The sequence below is a fragment of the Stenella coeruleoalba genome (genome assembly GCF_951394435.1).
Source record: "Stenella coeruleoalba genome assembly, chromosome: 4".
NCBI classification, from domain to species: Eukaryota; Metazoa; Chordata; class Mammalia; order Artiodactyla; family Delphinidae; genus Stenella; species Stenella coeruleoalba.
The window spans coordinates 147304000-147321197 of record NC_137149.1 but is presented as its reverse complement, the minus strand read 5'-3'; the positions used below and the strand labels follow the sequence as shown (position 1 = coordinate 147321197).

General features: G+C 42.1%; 2 protein-coding genes across 4 annotated transcripts in view; both read left to right on the top strand.

Moving 5' to 3' along the window:
- Nucleotides 1-363: 363 nt before the first annotated feature.
- Nucleotides 364-17198, top strand: part of ETFDH (electron transfer flavoprotein dehydrogenase) — a 35080-nt gene continuing 18245 nt past the window's right edge. For all 3 annotated transcript variants that reach the window (XR_013828016.1, XM_079919503.1, XM_079919502.1), the window contains exons 1-5: nucleotides 364-503; nucleotides 12188-12328; nucleotides 12875-13104; nucleotides 15076-15157; nucleotides 15603-15721. Coding sequence is in view for 2 of the 3 variants with exons in the window: in XM_079919503.1 (XP_079775629.1) it covers nucleotides 470-503; nucleotides 12188-12328; nucleotides 12875-13104; nucleotides 15076-15157; nucleotides 15603-15721 (606 nt within the window). In the remaining variant the exon portion in view is untranslated. The remainder of the gene's footprint in view (nucleotides 504-12187; nucleotides 12329-12874; nucleotides 13105-15075; nucleotides 15158-15602; nucleotides 15722-17198) is intronic.
- LOC307185347 (protein Hikeshi-like) lies at nucleotides 379-12108 on the top strand. The gene is made up of 2 exons (XM_079919505.1): nucleotides 379-503; nucleotides 6936-12108. Exon 2 carries the CDS (start codon nucleotides 8348-8350, stop codon nucleotides 8903-8905), a length of 558 nt encoding a protein of 185 aa, XP_079775631.1. The 5' UTR covers nucleotides 379-503; nucleotides 6936-8347; the 3' UTR covers nucleotides 8906-12108.

Here is a 17198-nt window from a genome sequence, read left to right as displayed (position 1 = left end):
CGCCTCGGGCAGCTCTGCGCTCCCGGAGCAGAAGACAACACCTCCCAGGGTGCCGTGCGCGCCGCTCCGCCCCACCTTCTTGGCACTGCGCGCGCGAAGCGCCCTGGGATTGGTGGTCTCGGCCCCCCAGAGCTCCGGCGGCCTCCGCGCGCCCCGGTGAGAGGCCGCGCCCCGGTGAGAGGCCGCGCCGCCTGCAGCCGCGGGCAGCGCCGGGACTTGGAGTCTCTTCCCTTGCCCCCTCAGTCCGTGACCCGGAAGCACTGCCTTCGTCGCGTCTCGCGCGGCGCCAGTGCACAGCAAGAGGGAGGCGGGAGCGTCATGAAGGCGGAGCAGTCGCTGAGGAGGGAGGCGGAGACTCCGCGCGTGCAGGCGGGCGATGGCGCCCCCCGTGGCCTAGAGGTCACGCGCCCGGGCGAGCCGAGCGCGAGCTCCTCCCGCGGCGTCCGCCAGCGTATCGACTGCAGTGAACATGCAGGTGCCGCTGGCCAGGCTGGCCTGCCCGGGTGAGCGGGGTCTGGGCGCGCGGGTGAGGGGAGCGAGGTCGCGGGGCAGCCCGGGCCCGCGTCGTTGGGTGGAACCAAGGCAGAGGTCGCGCGGTCAGCGCCCGGCGGACCCTGGATTCCTCCCCGGCTTCCTCCCCGGCTCGTCCAGCTGCAGAGTTGACAACTAACTAGGCCAGAGGTCACGGGCGGAGGAAACTTGTCAGCACGGCGCCGCCGCGGAATCTCCCCGAGCGCCAGTGCTGAGCCCCCTCCCGAAGCCCAGGCGTAGTCTGTTGCCGAGTTGGAAATGGGTAAACTAACATTTGCACAGCTTTTCCCCTTGGTCTTCAGCTGGCTGGCGTCTTGGCAGTCGTCCTACTCCTTTCTTAAGAATTTGAACCGTTCTGCCACCAGCAGTAACTTTCAAATGCTGCCCAAGTGACCAGAGTGGATCTGGGGCCAGGAATTTTTCTGCGTTGCCTGAAATTAACTGAAGGGCTTGTCGTGTCATGGTTGCCCCTAGAGCCGTCAGGATGACTTGGTAAAATACCTCATTACCCGCCCCTCCTTTCACTTAAGAAAAAAAAGTAGAATGATGCAGCGGGATGGGTTTGGTTTTGTTTTGTTTTACTTAAAAACAAAAGAACGGTTAAAAAGTCAAAAAAAAAAAAGTTTACTTCAGGATATTGAATTCTCCCACAACGGACTTAGTTTTTATCTTTAGTTTCTTTAAATTAATTTGTGGTTATAGAATAAACAGGTGTACCTATTGCAAAGTCAACGAATTTCATTAAATTAGAATTGTCAAATTCGGCCATCGTGGATTAAATAGTTAGGATTTCATTTAAAGTTTCTATACCTCGTGCGTGTATTACTACACCTAACGGGTATGTACTGTTGACTGAAAAAAAAAATGCACAACCTAAAGATTGTGAATTACGTTTTATTCGCAGACACACTGAGCGCTTAAGCCCAGGAGACAGCCTCTTCAGATAGCTCTGAGGGACTCTTCTGAAGAGGTCAGGGAGAAGCCAAGATGCAGAGGAGTTTTTGTAAAAACAAACAAACACAAGCAAAAAAAAAAAAAAAAAAAAGCCAGGTAGTTGGAACATGAAAAGATTACTGCTCATTAGTGAAAACCAGATATCTGAAGTTAATGAATTCAGCATTTTGCCCGGTATGGGAAGATGCAAGAGTCTGGCCTCATTGAACTCATTCCTTTGATGTGCACCTTTGCTCTCTGGGGCCAGTGTCCTGCTTCTCTCCATCCTGAATCCCCCCAGGGTGCACAGCTGGGACAGCTGCAGTGGCAGAGGGCTTGATGGCTCTACATCAAGAGATGTAGGTGACATTCTTTGTCCACAGTGCCTCCTCTTACTCATAAATTTGACCAATGTTTGGGAGTCATTTCATGACCAGTTTTTGTCCCACGGCGCTAGGAGGGCTCATTCCTAGATCAGGCGAAGATTCTGTTGAGAGACCACCCAATGGGTTATTTTGGGGATTGGGCCCTGTTGGTAATCTAAAATTCTCTGCAGCGCCTGTCTTACTAGTTGATGATGATCCAGGAGCTGTTTTGCCTTGTTACTTCTTCCCATATCTAAAGTTGCACTGTTGCAATTATTCTAGAGTTATGTATGTGATCAACTGTCTTAAGACATCATTGATTTTGTTGGAGGCCTGGTTACACATTGGGTAATGCAAGAGAAAGCAATCTTATAAAATAGACAGGATATAAATAATACAGCTAATAACATTAGTAAGGTCAGAGTGCAGCAGAGAGAGGGCCAAGTCATAAGTAATTTGAAACTAACAAGAGAGCAAATTAAAACAATGATTAGTATAACTAGTTGTAATCTGGTCGAAATAAGCCATCAAGTCCCCAGGGGAGCCAGCTGGAGAAGCCAAATTCTGGAGGGATCAGGTAGAGAGAAAAAGAAATGTTTCATCTTTGTTTACAAAGGTATACTTAATCAACTTGGGGTAAGTGTAAGAGGAAAGGTTTTCCAGCTCAGTGGTATGATCTAAAAGTTGTCAGAAACTTGTATTTGTCAAATAGTCCTTTTTGTAAATCTTCTTGAAGATCTTCATTATATAAAAGCATCAGAGTAAAAGAATGATTGTCTAAAAATGACAAAAGACTTAATATGGCATGGTTAAAGATCTGATTACAATGCAATTGACAAGAAACTTGGATATTTCTGTGACAAACAACATTTTAAGATAATAACTAGAATTATGACTGATAGCATTATACCAGGACATATCAGACTTTTAGGAGTTCTTTACAAATTTTGGAATATCTATATGAATGACATCTAACCTTAGAAGGTATTATCACCGCTTATTTGACAGTGTTTCCCATGTACGTTAACATAAATAAACTTAGTTTAATATCTCTCTTCAAGATATCTCAGGATTCCTTTGAAGCATCTCAGAGTTAGCTGGGGGTCAGAAGAACTTTAGTTAGAATTTTCGATTTGGGAAGTTTGTCAAAAGTACCAGAAAGGTTTCAAAACACTTGGTCAAATAGGATCATAGGTCGCTGTGAAACAACACTTAATTCACTTAACGAAAGTGACAAAATACTTCAAAAGCAAAAACAGATCACTTAGAGTCACGGAAACTCAATCTCTTATCCAAAGCAGTGAAAACTTTGTTCTCTTAACAGAGAGAGGAACCAAGTCCATTCCTACATCAGCCTATTTTTAATAACAAAATCCATTTACCTAATTAAATTTAATCTAATCCCAGCCTGACCATGTCCAGAACTCCTTTTCAGGGCTCCCTTTCTGCAAACCTTCTACAACTTTCTGTGTTCATATTAGTTTGTTCCTTAATTTTTTTAAGGAATATTTCTAAGGAGAAGTAAATGTCTCTAGGACAAAATCACCCTTCTTTTTCCAACAAATTCATTTCTATTCTTCATATCTTCTTTTGCTGAGAACATACATCCTACTTTCCTAGCACACTGAAATGTTTCCCTTGATATTTTTAGTAGCTTTGATTACATATTACAGTTTTAACCCTTAAAAACCTTAATCTTTAGCAAAAACTGAAAAGGAGCAAGTGATTATGAACTGTTTGTTCACAAACAGCATTTCCTGATTTGAATATTCTAAAACCTCTAGAAACATACATCTTCTCATAGCATAATTTCTTTCCTCAGTGTGGTACAAGACATGTGTCCAATAAACCCAAACATCTGTAGTTTCCCTCTCGTAAGGAGACAAAAGTAGGTAGATTTAGACCTGTTTAGCAATTAACGTTCCAGTATTTTATCTTATTTGAAATAACCTGGATATTCAATAAATTCCCATCATTTTTAACTTGTCAAAACTCAAATTACCAAAAATCTGAAGAAACTATTTTAAGATAGACATACCCACAACATGATTATTCCTGAAGAGTTCACCTAAAAACTCTTATCTCATTTACCTTTATTTTGTAACTTATGAAAATGGTACTATTTAATTTTTTCTTGTTGACAAACTGTTACAAATAACATGAACTTATGACCTTCAGTAAACCTAGGTACAATAAAAGTAAGACATGTCTGTACTGACTAAACCAACAAGCTTAAGATAGCTTTAATATCAGATATTAATTTAATATTGAATATTTCCTAGATCATGTGAACCACCCAAAATTCACTCTGGCCAGTTTCTTTTATATTTAGAAATATTTACTTTGTAAGTGCTTATTTTAAGTCAATTAAATAGAGCTCTTTTATAAGTTTAATTTTGATAATATTTTCCAGAGTTTGAGACATCTTATATGTAATGTACACCCAGACATATAAACAGACAAAACTAGAGATTGCACAGCTTCACTCTAAAAGCTTAGTTATGAATCAGGTATTACCATATAAACTCACTAGTTTATAAGTAACAGTTGGAATAAGTTAAATTTGTTTGCTCAGATGACCAAGGCTTCACTATTTGTGGAAAAGACTTAAGATTTGTATTTGTCCTTGATAAACCCTTAAGGAGGCTATGAATTAGATTTTGGGTGAGGAAACCTTTCCAACAGTTTGAGTTTAAAAAGGCCTTTTTTCCCTTTTTTTCCCCTTGGTTTCAGGTTTTACCTGTTTGAGCTAATTAGGCTCAGTCTCTGGTCTTTGTGGGCTGTATTTACATTTCTGATTTGTAGAGATTTGAAAGGTACATCTGCTCCTAATTCTCCGAAGAACTGATCTGCCACCTAAATGATATTAAAATATTGATTTGCCCAACTATACTTACTTTATTTGCTTTTGTATCAGAAGATTTCCAACTAAACTGAAAATCAAGAGTTCCACTTTCTAGAACTTTAGGATTTAATTTATCATGACTTCAAAAGCTTGCATAAGGCATTAACAACGGCCCTCTTTTTGAGTGCACAGGGTAGACCCAGAGCAAAATGTCTATTATTATTTTTATTGACCCCTGAATATTAGTTCCCATTTTTTACCTCATATTGTATTGGCTCAGGTAACCCTACTGGTTTCATTTCATATGTTTAATAGTTCATGAGGGCCAGATTCATATGCCCTGTCTTATAATACCAAGTAGAGGAAGCCCAGTGAAACATGTCTATCTCACAATAAATATCCCACAAGCCCAGTGAAACATGTCTATCCCAGTGAAACATGTCTATCCCACAATTTCAGCAAAAGAGGTGTAAACATCTTATATAAAGCCTATTTAAATATACCAATTTTTATAAACTTCCATCTCAATTCTGTCAACTTTTATACCTTTAACTTTGGTTCCCATTAGGACCCAATCAACAAGCTTTGGTCATACAAGGAGTCCTAGAAGCTTTCTTTCATTCCCCAACCATTTTATCTATTTTGTTTAAAAGGCTCTGGGGTCCCTAGCGAGGGGTTGAACCAAGAGACTCAGGCCCTTTTGTCAGTCTTTTCATTTGATTAGTTGGCCTGTTGCCCCAAGTAACTGTTGGTCAGGTATCTAAATGTAATTTTCTTCCAGCCTTTTAAATATATATGTTTTTTAAACTGGGTAGAGTGGACTTGTTTGGGGCCCTTTAATGTTGGGAACCAATAGGGTGTCCCTTTGGCCCATCATCCATAGGTAGTGTTGCATCAAAACCTTTTGTTTTAATCCCACTAACATCCATTTTATTTATCCCATTTATTAATAACCATCTGTAGATTTCTTTATTTGGGGGGTACTAGTCTCTAAAATTTCCACCTTGTCAGGAAGAAGTCTCTAGACTTTTCCCTCCATTTTTTTTAACTTCCATGTTAAACTAGTTAACATTAATTAGCCTAATGCTTTTATTAGCATCTGTAAGACCCATTGAGGGGAAGCAGAGACCACAAATAAGTCTTCCCAAACTGTTTTGTTCTTTGTTTGTTTTAAAGGAGTTCTTAGGTTAATCATTATATATGTCTTTTTCCACCTTCTAATTTGTTTTTTTCATGGGTGCCAGTAAAACAGCTGCTCACTATGAGAGCGCTCTAAAGTTTTACCAGTTTAGAAGTATCTCCAGTTTACAGGATCCATCATCTGGCCCTTAATGAGGTATATCTTAATAGTGGCTCAAACCAATAAAATGCAAGAGGCTTCCCAATAAGAGAGCGTGGAGGGTGCCGACTAAACAAGATCCAGAAGGTTTACTCCCAAAAATAGTCTAAGAAAGTAAAGGCCTTCGTTGAGCAGGCTGACACGATGAAGGTTAAGATGGCAAAAAAAGTGCCTGAGAGTTGGCACAGACAGAAGACTGCTCGGAATCCCAGTCTGTTCGATTGGCTGACAGATGTACACCGTATGTTACCTTCCGGATGGCAGAGACCAAGTTTAAAAACACACACAGCACCGAAGATCAGGTAGAACGTTTACATCTCAAAGACACAGGAAGGGAAATGCAAGCTCCCCCTAGAAGGACTTTTGTTACTTTAAGGTCAGAATTCTGAAAAGGTGTCTTATCAAGCCGGTTTTCTCTAACTTAACTGTGTGCACAATAAAAAAGCCCCATCTTTGTCATTTTTGAGGCAAGATTTCCTTTAATTCCCAATTAAGTAAGTACTTGTAAGTGTAAGGTTTGTACGTACATAAACCTGGCTGGAGTCTTAGTTGGAGGCAAAGATATTAGGCCAGCCTCACACCTCATCACCCAGTCCAGAGCCCCCAGTGTCTTTTAGCTAGGCCCCCCCACCCCCAGTACCTTTCAGCTTGGGAGCCAGGTGCCTGTTACACACCGCCACATAAAACTCTGGATCATCAACCAATAATCTGGAGCTCTGAGAACCAGGGGAGACTCACCCAGATTCGTCTGGAGTCTCTCAGGAGGTAGGTGGACAGAAGAGGCCTCTGCTGGTACCAAGGCTCCTGTTCCTCAGAGAGTTCAGGTGAAGGAGAGAAGTCAGCTCTAGGTCCCTTAGTGGTCACCACACTGTCACCTGGGGGATAAAAGAACACAATGTAAAAGTTGAGAATTATGTTTTAGTCAACAGGCATTCTGAGGACTACAGCCCGGGAGACCACCTCTGAGACGGCTCTGAGGGACTGCTCCAGAGACATAAGGGAAGAGCCAGGATCTGGAGAGTTTTTGCAACAATAACAACCAAAACAAAAAACAAAAAAAAACAGGTAGTTGGAACATCAAAAGATTACTGCTAATTAGAGAAAACTAAAAATCTCAAGTTAATGAATTTAGTGCTTTTCCCTGTATGGGAAGATGCAAGAGTCTGGGCTCATTGAAATTATTCCTTTGATGTGCACCTATACCATCTAGGGCCAGTATCCTGCTTTTCTCCATCCTGAATCCCCTCAGGGTGCACTCTTGGGGGCAGCTGCAGTGGCTGAGGGCTTCATGGCCTCAACATCCTTTGTTTACTGAGATGACAGGCGACATTCTTTGTCCACAGTTTGCTTTATGTTTTTTGGAATATCAAAGTAAATCGGACACTATCTGCCCTACTCTTAATTTAGTTGAAATCATTCTTGGGTCAAGTGCTATCCAAATTCCACCCAAATTACCATTTCTATTTTCATTGGGTATTTAAATCATTGCCATTTCATAGCCTGGTGTTAGCACTACTGGCATCAGAGATGGACATAGAATTGCCATCTGTGATTTTATATGGTGATGTTATGAGTTCACTGGACTTTTTGACCTCACTTCTCTACCACAATTCAGCCGGTGTGTCTAAGTGTTTAAATCTCAAAAATAAAAAAGACAGTTATGTTTATATCATTTTTTGGTCATATAGATGTTTTAAATTTTTAGTTAAGTGATCTTATGAGTTTTGAGATTTTTTTGCCACACTTAGAAAAAGCTTTCCAAATCAAAGTTTCTTTAAAAAAAATTACAGTTGTTTTCCCCATAATCTTTTTTGTGTGTGACTGTAAATGTTCTTTTTTAAGCAAGAGTTTTATTGAGATACAAGTCACACACCATACAATCACGTCATCTGAAGGATACAACTCAGTGGTGTTTAGTATATTCACAGAGTTGAGCAGCCGTCACCACAGTGTGTCTTAGAACGTTGCCATCATCCCAGAAAGAAAGCTCATACTCATTAACCATCACTCCCAGCCCCTCCAGCCCTAGATAACAACTATCCATCCACTAATGGACATTTGGGTCGTTTCCACTGTGGGGCTGCTGTGAATAACGTACCTATGAACATTCATGTACAAGTTTTTGTGCAGACATATGTTCTCTTTTATCTTACGTATATACCTGAGGAAGGAGAGGTCAGAGGTCACGGGGGCAGGAGGCATTTCTGCCGCTGGCCTAGTTGCTGTGTAGCAGAGGGGTAGGCATCCGCCGCCACGTTCTGGAAGGTTCTTGGGCTCGACTAGGGCAGTAGCGCCAGGACTTCGGGTCTGTGCTGGCTGAGTGGAGCCGCCACCATGTTTGGCCGCTTGGTGGCGGGGAGGCTGGTGCAGACAGCTGCACAGCAAGTGGCAGAGGATAAATTTGTTGTTGACTTGCCTGATAATGAAAATATCAACCGTGCTGTGGTTTTTATGCTGGGAACAGTCCCATTTCCTGAGGGAATGGGAGGATCTGTCTACTTCTCCTGTCCTGATTCAAATGGAATGCCAGTACGGCAACTCCTAGGATTTGTCGCGAGTGGGAAACCGAGTGCCATCTTCAAAACTTCAGGTCTTAAACCTGGAGGAGGAAGCCAGCACCCTTCTGGGGCCATGAATAGTGTCCGGACTCCATCTGTTGCTCACGTTGGAAGTTCAGTGGAATTATTGGACAGTCTGGCTCAGCAGACTCCTGTAGGTAATGCTGCTGTGTCTTCAGTTGACTCATTTACTCAGTTCCCACAAAAGATGTTGGACAGCTCCTACAGTTTTGCTTCATTTGATGTCTCTCAGGCCCAGATGACACCAAGTCCATCTGAAATGTTCATTCCGACAAATGTGGTTCTGAAATGGTATGAAAACTTTCAAAGATGACTAGCACAGAACCCTCTCTTTTGGAAAACATAATCTGAATAAATTAATTTTTAATGGAAAAGAAAGTATATACCTATGACTGAGTTATATGGAAACTGTATGTTTAACATTCTGAGGAACTGCCAGACTGTTTTCCGAAGTGGCTGCGCCATTTTACTCCCCCACCCCCAGCAGTGCACGATGGTTCCAATTTCTGCACATCCTCTCCAGCACTTGTTATGTCTTATTGATTACAGCCGTCTTAGTGGGTATAAAGTGGTATCGTGTTGTGGTTTTGATTTGTATTTCTCTGATGGTTAATGATATTGAGCATCTTTTCGTGTGCTTATTGGACATTCGTTTATCTCCTTTGGAGAAACATCTATTCAGATTCTTTGTGTGTTTTTAATTGGGTTGTTTGTCTTTTTGTTATTAGAAATTAGTTCTTTATATATGCCAGATACAAATCCCTTATCAGATATATGATGTGCGGATATTTTCTCCCCTTCCATGGGTTATCTTTTCCCTTTCTTGTTGGTATCTTTTAAAAACAAAAAGTTATCATTTTTATGAAGGACAGTGTATCTGTTTTCTCTTTTGTTGCTTGTGCTTTTGGTGTCATAGCTAAGAAGCCATTGCCTGATCCAAGGTCACAAATATTTACACTCTTTTTCTTTTTTTTGAGATAGCACTGAGGAGTTCCCATACACCCTTCACCCAGCTTAACTTCATATCTGTAGAACAATTGGTAAGAAACTAACATTGGTGCAGTACTGTTAACTAAACTACAGACTTTATTCAGATCTTTTCTGTCCAGGACCCCACATTGCTTCAGCTGTCACGTCTTCTCATATCAAGTCCACTTCAGTGTGGTAATTCCACTGTTTCTTCTTGTCTCTCATGACCTGGCACTTGCAGTGTGCGCTGGTCAGGCGCTTTGTAGGAGGTCCCTCGATCCGAGTCTGTCTGCTGCTTCCTCTCGATTAGACTAAGGTTGTGGATTTGGGGGAGGCATAGCACGAAGGTGAGGAGGCCTTCTCATGACATTACATCGTGTGATGCCAGGATGTCTTGTTGCTGGTAATGGTAAACTTGATCACTTGGGTAAAGTGTCTGTCATACTTCTCTACTGTAAAGCTAGTATTTTTCCCTGCCGCACTCTACTTGTTGGAAGCTAATCCTTAAGTTCAGCCCACACTCAAAAGCAGAGAGTCAAATAATTTGTGGATCTATCACCATAATCTTTTTTTAATTAATTAATTTATTTATTTTTGGCTGCGTTGAGTCTTCGTTGCTGCGCACGGGCTTTCTCTAGTTGTGGTGAGTGGGGGCTACTCTTCGTTGTGGTACGTGGGCTTCTCATTGCTGTGTCTTCTCTGGTTGCGGAGCATGGGCTCGGCGCGTGGGCTCAGTAGTTGCAGCTCACGGGCTTAGTTACTCCGCGGCATGTGGGATCTTCCTGGACCAGGACTCGAACCCGTGTCCCCTGCATTGGCAGGTGGATTCTTAACCACTGCGCCACCAGGGAAGTTGTCACCATAAACTTTTATACTTTGACTTTTCCTGTTAAAATCATTGATCAAATGGAATTCATTTTCATATAAAGAGAGAGGTATACTTTTTTCCAAATTTTCTACTACCTGTCTCTGACCATTTAATGACGAGCTGTCTCTTCTTCCTTATTTGAAATGGTGTCTTTATCATATGACAGATCCTTAAGTGTATTCCGTCTATTTCTAAACTCTTTATTCTGTTCCTTTGATTATTCCATCCCTTCTCCCATAACAGATTTTAATTATTTAAGGTACAAATATAAGTTTTTATATCTTTCAGGGCTATTCCCAAGGGAGGATTCTCTGCCCTTCTTTTATTACGGGAAGGATTGCCATGGAGAGGAGTACCAGAGAAGGGAGTGAGAAATTGAAGATACAGGAGTTAGGGGGGTCTTTGACGTAGGAATGTCTCTAAGAAGATGGGAAGGGTTAGCCTCGTCATCCAGGTGGAAGGATTACTCTAAGTGAGGAGAAAAGACATCTCTTTATTATAAGCTGAGAGAATGAACAAAGGATGGACACAATACAGATTAGAGGTTCTTGCCAGGAATTGAGACAGTTCCCACCTGATTGCTTCTGTCTTTCTGTGAGGTTTGATGTGCTTGGTTTCAGGTAAGGGAGGGAGGGGATAGAGGTGAAGGTTTAAGGACGACAGAGGTTTAATGAACATTCTTGCAGATAAATCTTTGCACACTTCTGTTTATTTCCATAAAATCCTGTTTGCTAACTCAGAGAATAGATACGTTTTTGAGGCTCTCAGAAGATGCTGCTATATGGCAGGGTCCACTTAATTTAAAAGGAAGCTGAAACGCAGTTTGCCACCTTGTCCCGGCATAACCATTAGTAACTGCCCCTTATTACTTTCAAAGTATCCAGTTTAGGTGATAAATTATATGGTCATCCTATTTATAAATGAAGCTTGACATGAGGTAAATTGAATAAATTAGTTTATTAGATACTTTTTTTTTTTTTTTTTGCTGTACGCGGGCCTCTCACTGTTGTGGCCTCTCCCGCCGCGGAGCACAGGCTCTGGACGCGCAGGCTCAGCGGCCATGGCTCACGGGCCTAGCCGCTCCGCGGCATGTGGGATCTTCCCAGACCGGGGTACGAACCCGTGTCCCCTGCATCGGCAGGCGGACTCTCAATCACTGCGCCACCAGGGAAGCCCTATTAGATACTTTTAAAATGTTATAATTTGAAAGCACTGCTTTCTGAGGAAAAGCCAGCTGAATTGTTCACCTAGGAAAGACAGTTCACAGCTAAGGGCTCTGCAGCATAGATGTAACCATTCACTGACAGTCCGCAGTGTTGACGTGTCCAGAAGATATACATGTTTCCAAAGAGAAGGTATCACGTGGACTCATAAAATTTCAGGTCAAGGTGGTACCTCAGTGGGGGAGTTCCCTGGCGGTCCAGTGGTGAGGATTCAGCGCTTTCACTGCTGTGACCCTGGGTTCAGTCCCTGGTTGGGAAACTAAGATGCCGCAAGCTGCGTGGTGCGGCCCAAAACAAAAAAAAGATGGTCCCTTAGTGATCACCTGGTAGCCCTTTACTTTTTTGAATGAGGAAACTGAAATCTAAAGCAGTTAAGTGATCTGTTTAAGGGTTTAGGGTAATTAACAGAAAACCAAACAAGCCAGATCTGATCCCCAGTCGTAGATTTTTTTTTTTTGCTTTAAAAAATTTTTTTTCAATCTACTGCTGAGAAAAACTAATTAGAAAAATAATACTGTTCATGATTTTTGTGCAGCATACCAGTGCTTTCATGCCTTACAAATTAAGAAAAATTATCTACCTCTGTGTGCTACAAGATGGTCTTCAACTTCTACTGTACCTCGAATCACTACCCACTATACTGTTCATCCCCGGGATAAGGACAAGCGATGGGAAGGTAAGTAATCGTTTCTGTAAAATTGTTGAGACTTTTCTAGACAGTTTGTATCATTTTGTGGAGGTAAATACTGTATTTTTCATGATAGTGTAAAATCATCTAATAATATTTTATAACTTTACAAAATCCGTTACATATTAATATTTAGATAAGCAAATGCTTGCAAACTTATAATAATAAATCTCAGTAATAAAAGTTGGATTATGGAAGTTAAAATAAGATACGTCCTCGAACAGAACCTAAGAGAATAAACTAAGACAGTAATGGACTTAGTATAATTCTCATGGGAAGCAGAGGGGTTATTTCTATAAATAATGCTCTAAAGGATAGTGGGTACTTGTAACCCAGCCTGTAATTTTATCAGGTAATAGTCATCCCAGAATTGATATGTGGGTTTTTTTGGAGTATAGTTGATTTACAGTGTTGTGTTACTTTCTGCCTTACAGCAAAGTGAGTGGAATCTAAAAAAATGGTACAAATGAACTTCTTCGCAAAGCAGAAATGGAGTTACAGATGTTACATATGTTTCAACCCTCTCCCCTCCAGGGGTGAACATGGAGCGGTTTGCAGACGAGGCAGACGTGGTAATCGTGGGTGCCGGCCCTGCGGGGCTCTCAGCAGCCGCTCGGCTCAAGCAGCTGGCGGCCCAGCACGAGAAGGACATCCGCGTGTGTCTGGTGGAGAAAGCTGCTCAGATAGGCACGCACACACTCTCAGGGGCTTGCCTGGACCCACGAGCTCTCCAAGAGCTGTTCCCAGACTGGAAGGAGAAGGGAGTATGAAAAGTAGTTTTTTATACCCAGTCTCGTCTTTATTGCATCTCTATTTGCAAATGAAAGGAATGTGGAAAACCTTTTCACCCAGTTCTGTCTCTTAGAGGATACTTGTAGATAGATTTTTAATTGTAAAAGGGCCAAAAAATTTGAATCATATCAAATATAGTTAAAATTTTAAGCTATTAACTCATTTAATGCCTTCTGTACATGGTATCTGTGTACTGGATTTATGAGAAGGTATTATCTTGAGAAGATCTTTGAATAAATATAGCTTTTTGATTTTGAGGGTATTTCCTAACTTGTTCCATAGGTGTTTATATCATTGTTCTTAATAAAGTGTTCTATAACTTTCCTGGGACATTGCAGTATCTAAAGCCAAGGAGGATAATTTAATCTAATTTTCTAAGGAAATACATTAATAAGACCCCTTATAACGTAAGCAGAAAAGTCACTGGTATGATACACAGAGAATCAAGTGCTAGTTTTACTGCAGTCATCATTTGTATGACCGTGGTTAAAATATTGTACTCTATGCATCTCAGTTTTTTTCTTCTGTAAGATGGGGGTTTTTTTTGTTGTTGTTTTATTTTTGGCTGCCTTGGGTCTTCGTTGCTGCACGCGGGCTCTCTAGTTGCGGCGAGCAGTGGCTGCTCTTCGTTGCGGTGCACGGGCTTCTCACTGTGGTGGCTTCTCTTGTTGCAGAGTAAGGGCTCTAGGTGCACGGGCTTCAGTAGTTGTGGCACGCGGGCTCAGTAGTTGTGGCACGTGGGCTCAGTAGTTGTGGTGCATGGGCTCAGTAGTTGTGGTGCATGGGCTTAGTTGCTCCGCAGCATGTGGGATCTCCCCAGACCAGGGCTCGAACCCGTGTCCCCTGCATTGGCAGGCAGATTCTTAACCACTGTGCCACCAGGGAAGCCCTGTAAGATGGGTTTTATTACTCCTGTTCAAGGTATTCAGTGTTAGAATATTTAGTATCTGTGAACATACTCTGTAAAGATTGTTAAAAATCAAAATTCACCTGAGTAAATTTAAAGATCAAATTGGCTTTATTCAGTGATTCTGGGCAGCATCTCATCTAGCAAACAGAAGGGAGCTCCAAGGAGCAGGAGGAAAGGAAAGGGTTTGACAGGCAGAAAGGGGGTGGGGCATGGAAGTCATAAGCAAAAGGGTTATTTCAGGGTATTCCCTGGCAGGCCAGTAGTTAGGACTCTACGATTTAAAAAAAAGGGGGGAGGGAAAGGGTTAGTTCAGGCACTGTTGCCTACCAGGCGAGGCTTCAGGTGGTGCCTCACGAGGACTGGTGGAGAGGCTGACGCGTAAGATTACATTCCTTGGAGAGGCCGGAACTGAATGAGGTTAAGGTCAGGGCTGGGTTTGCTGACGTGGGGCTTAGCACAAGGGACGATGCTCTTCTTTCTAAAGTAGTGAACTCCTTGGAACTAGAAATGCTGTAACTATGCCTAATTAACTTTCTCTCTTCAATGTTATATCAAAAATAGGTATCACTGAATTATTATTGACACAATATCAATTCTAATAGAAAAAGTTTTTCACATCAAAGCCTATGTAGCCAGGCAGATCCAATCCCTTCCATGCCTGTTTATTGCCTTTATCCAGAGGAAAACTAAAACTCTTCTCTTTCCATGGAGCAGGAAGTTACAGCAGGTGCCTAGGCACCTCACACAGAGGCAGGGAGACAGGAAGACAGCCCCCCTGATGTTCACTTTCAAAGGTGGCTCCAAGGCCCCCAGCAAAGACATTCCTGGGATGCAAACTGGCTTATTTAGGTTTAAAAAGATTCCCATGCATCTCAAAGAGACAAAGGATTTACGGTGTCAAGTTCTCCAAAGGAAGTGGTGGAAGAAAAGTGAGGAGGATAGTTCCCTTTCCTTTTTGACACAGTAGTTTATGATTTGTATTTACCTCACAAGTATGAACTAAAGTCCTTTTCTCTCCTCCTTTTGTTTCCAGGCTCCACTTAACACTCCCGTAACAGAAGATAGATTTGGAATTTTGACAGAGAAATATAGAATTCCTGTGCCAATTCTCCCAGGTGAGGAATGATAAATACTCGTAGACTTAACAGAATTCCACAGCTGGAAGGAGCTGCATTTCATTGGGTGGAATCCCTTCCTTTTACAGATGAGAAAACTAAGTCCCAGAGACTCGAAGGACTTAACCAGAATTTCACAGCTAGCTTGTGGGGAAGAAAGCAGGCCTAGAGCCCAGTGCTTTTGTCTTCCAGTCTAGAAGAATTGAGATAGTCTTGTACGGCAACCAGGAATTTTTAATTTAGTCTGTAATGTCGTTTTCAATGTAATAATTTGAACTCTAGACCAGAATTGTTACAAAATAAATTGAAATTATGGCCATAAGATGATGTGTGTGTATTTATGTAGAAATTAGACATTGATTAGAATTTCTAAATTAAGTATTTCTGTTTTTGAGATGTTTTACCCATAAAAAGTCAGACTTCTAAACCAAGCATGTATCTGTAGGTCTCCCGATGAACAATCATGGCAATTACATTGTGCGCCTGGGACATCTGGTGAGCTGGATGGGAGAGCAGGCGGAAGCCCTGGGTGTGGAAGTGTACCCCGGCTACGCGGCTGCAGAGGTTTGTGCGGCCCTGTTCTTAGTGCTTATAGGACGCGGTCTCTGTTTCTTCTGAAAAGCAACCAAGATGGGTACAGAGGTAAATAGATGTATATTTTCAAACAGCCATAGGATTTTAGAATTGCAAGATCAGAGGAAATCTTAGCAAGATCTCACGCAAAGGGTACTTGAAGTCCTTGTCACCACATCATGTGACTGTCCAGCTTAGGACAACACCTTCAAGGATGAAAAAATATCTCCGATGTTTGGTTTGTTGGTGATACTCTCTTCCTTAAGTTGAGGAGACGTTTATTTACTGTTTTATACTGTGTGGAACGAATCTGTGCCCTCCTCCAGGGAGAACTCTCCAGTTATAACTATGCCCTGCTCTCCTTCCCCGCCTTCGCAGGTGGTTTTTCTCTTCCCAGTTAAATAGCCTCCATTCTTACAGCCACCATATAATATGTAAATATTTTGAGTCCCTTCAGTATTCTCCTTGCCCTCCTCTGACCGCGTTCCCTTTTTATTCCCTTTCTAAGTGGCACCCAGAATGTCTGCACTACTTCAAGCCTGCTGTACAGCAGGGCCATTCCCCTCTTCATTCTAGAAACTGTTCTCCCAGTAATTTCCTCAAAATAACTTTTGGTGGCCACATCGGACTGTAGCTTCTCACTGAATACTGTTGGGGAAATTATTAAAACTAAAATCTCCTGCCAGCCCAGAAAAATTACCTCTACATATTATAAACAAGAATGAAACAGTTTTTTTCTTGCCAAGACTAGAGTGCAGCTACAGGCCATCTGCTAGGGAGGTCGCTGAAACAGAAAGAAATCTCACCCTTTTACAGAGTCAGGCAGATACAGTCCATTACATGCACGTTAATCGTCTCTATCCAAAGGACAAATAAAGCGTCCTGTATCTTTGTGACAAGTGGGAAGTGACAACGCGGAGGCCAGCACGGAGCCCAGACTCTTCCCCCAGAGAGAGGGAGACCGGCCACCGTCCTCCTCCATGGTCACATCTCAGGTGTGTCCCCGAGTACCCAAGAAACTCATTGCTGAGATACAGACCTGGCAGGAGTCTTACTTAGCTTTTAACATGACTCCCATATATCTAAGAGAGACAGAGAAAGGGTTTACAGTTAAGTTTTCTAAAGGAAATGCTAAAAAAAATCTGGATGAGAGAGGGAGTGCTCTTGTTTTTGGCACAAGCGAAAATTGAAAAACTTTGTTTTTACCTTTACAGTATATAAACCAAGTAAAATACATGGTCCCTGCATTACACTTGCCACTACTGATTTCTGGTTTCCCAGTTCATGCACATGCATTTGGTTTTGCATTTCTCCCAATTAAACTGTGTTCAACAGGAATCAAAGTCACAAGTAGATGTTTTGTAGCATCCATGATTTTCTCTTTTTGAGTGTATCTGCACACATGCCCGCTCGTGTGCGCTCTCTCTCCCTCCGTGTCTCTCTCTGTCTCTCTCTGGTCCCCTGCCGC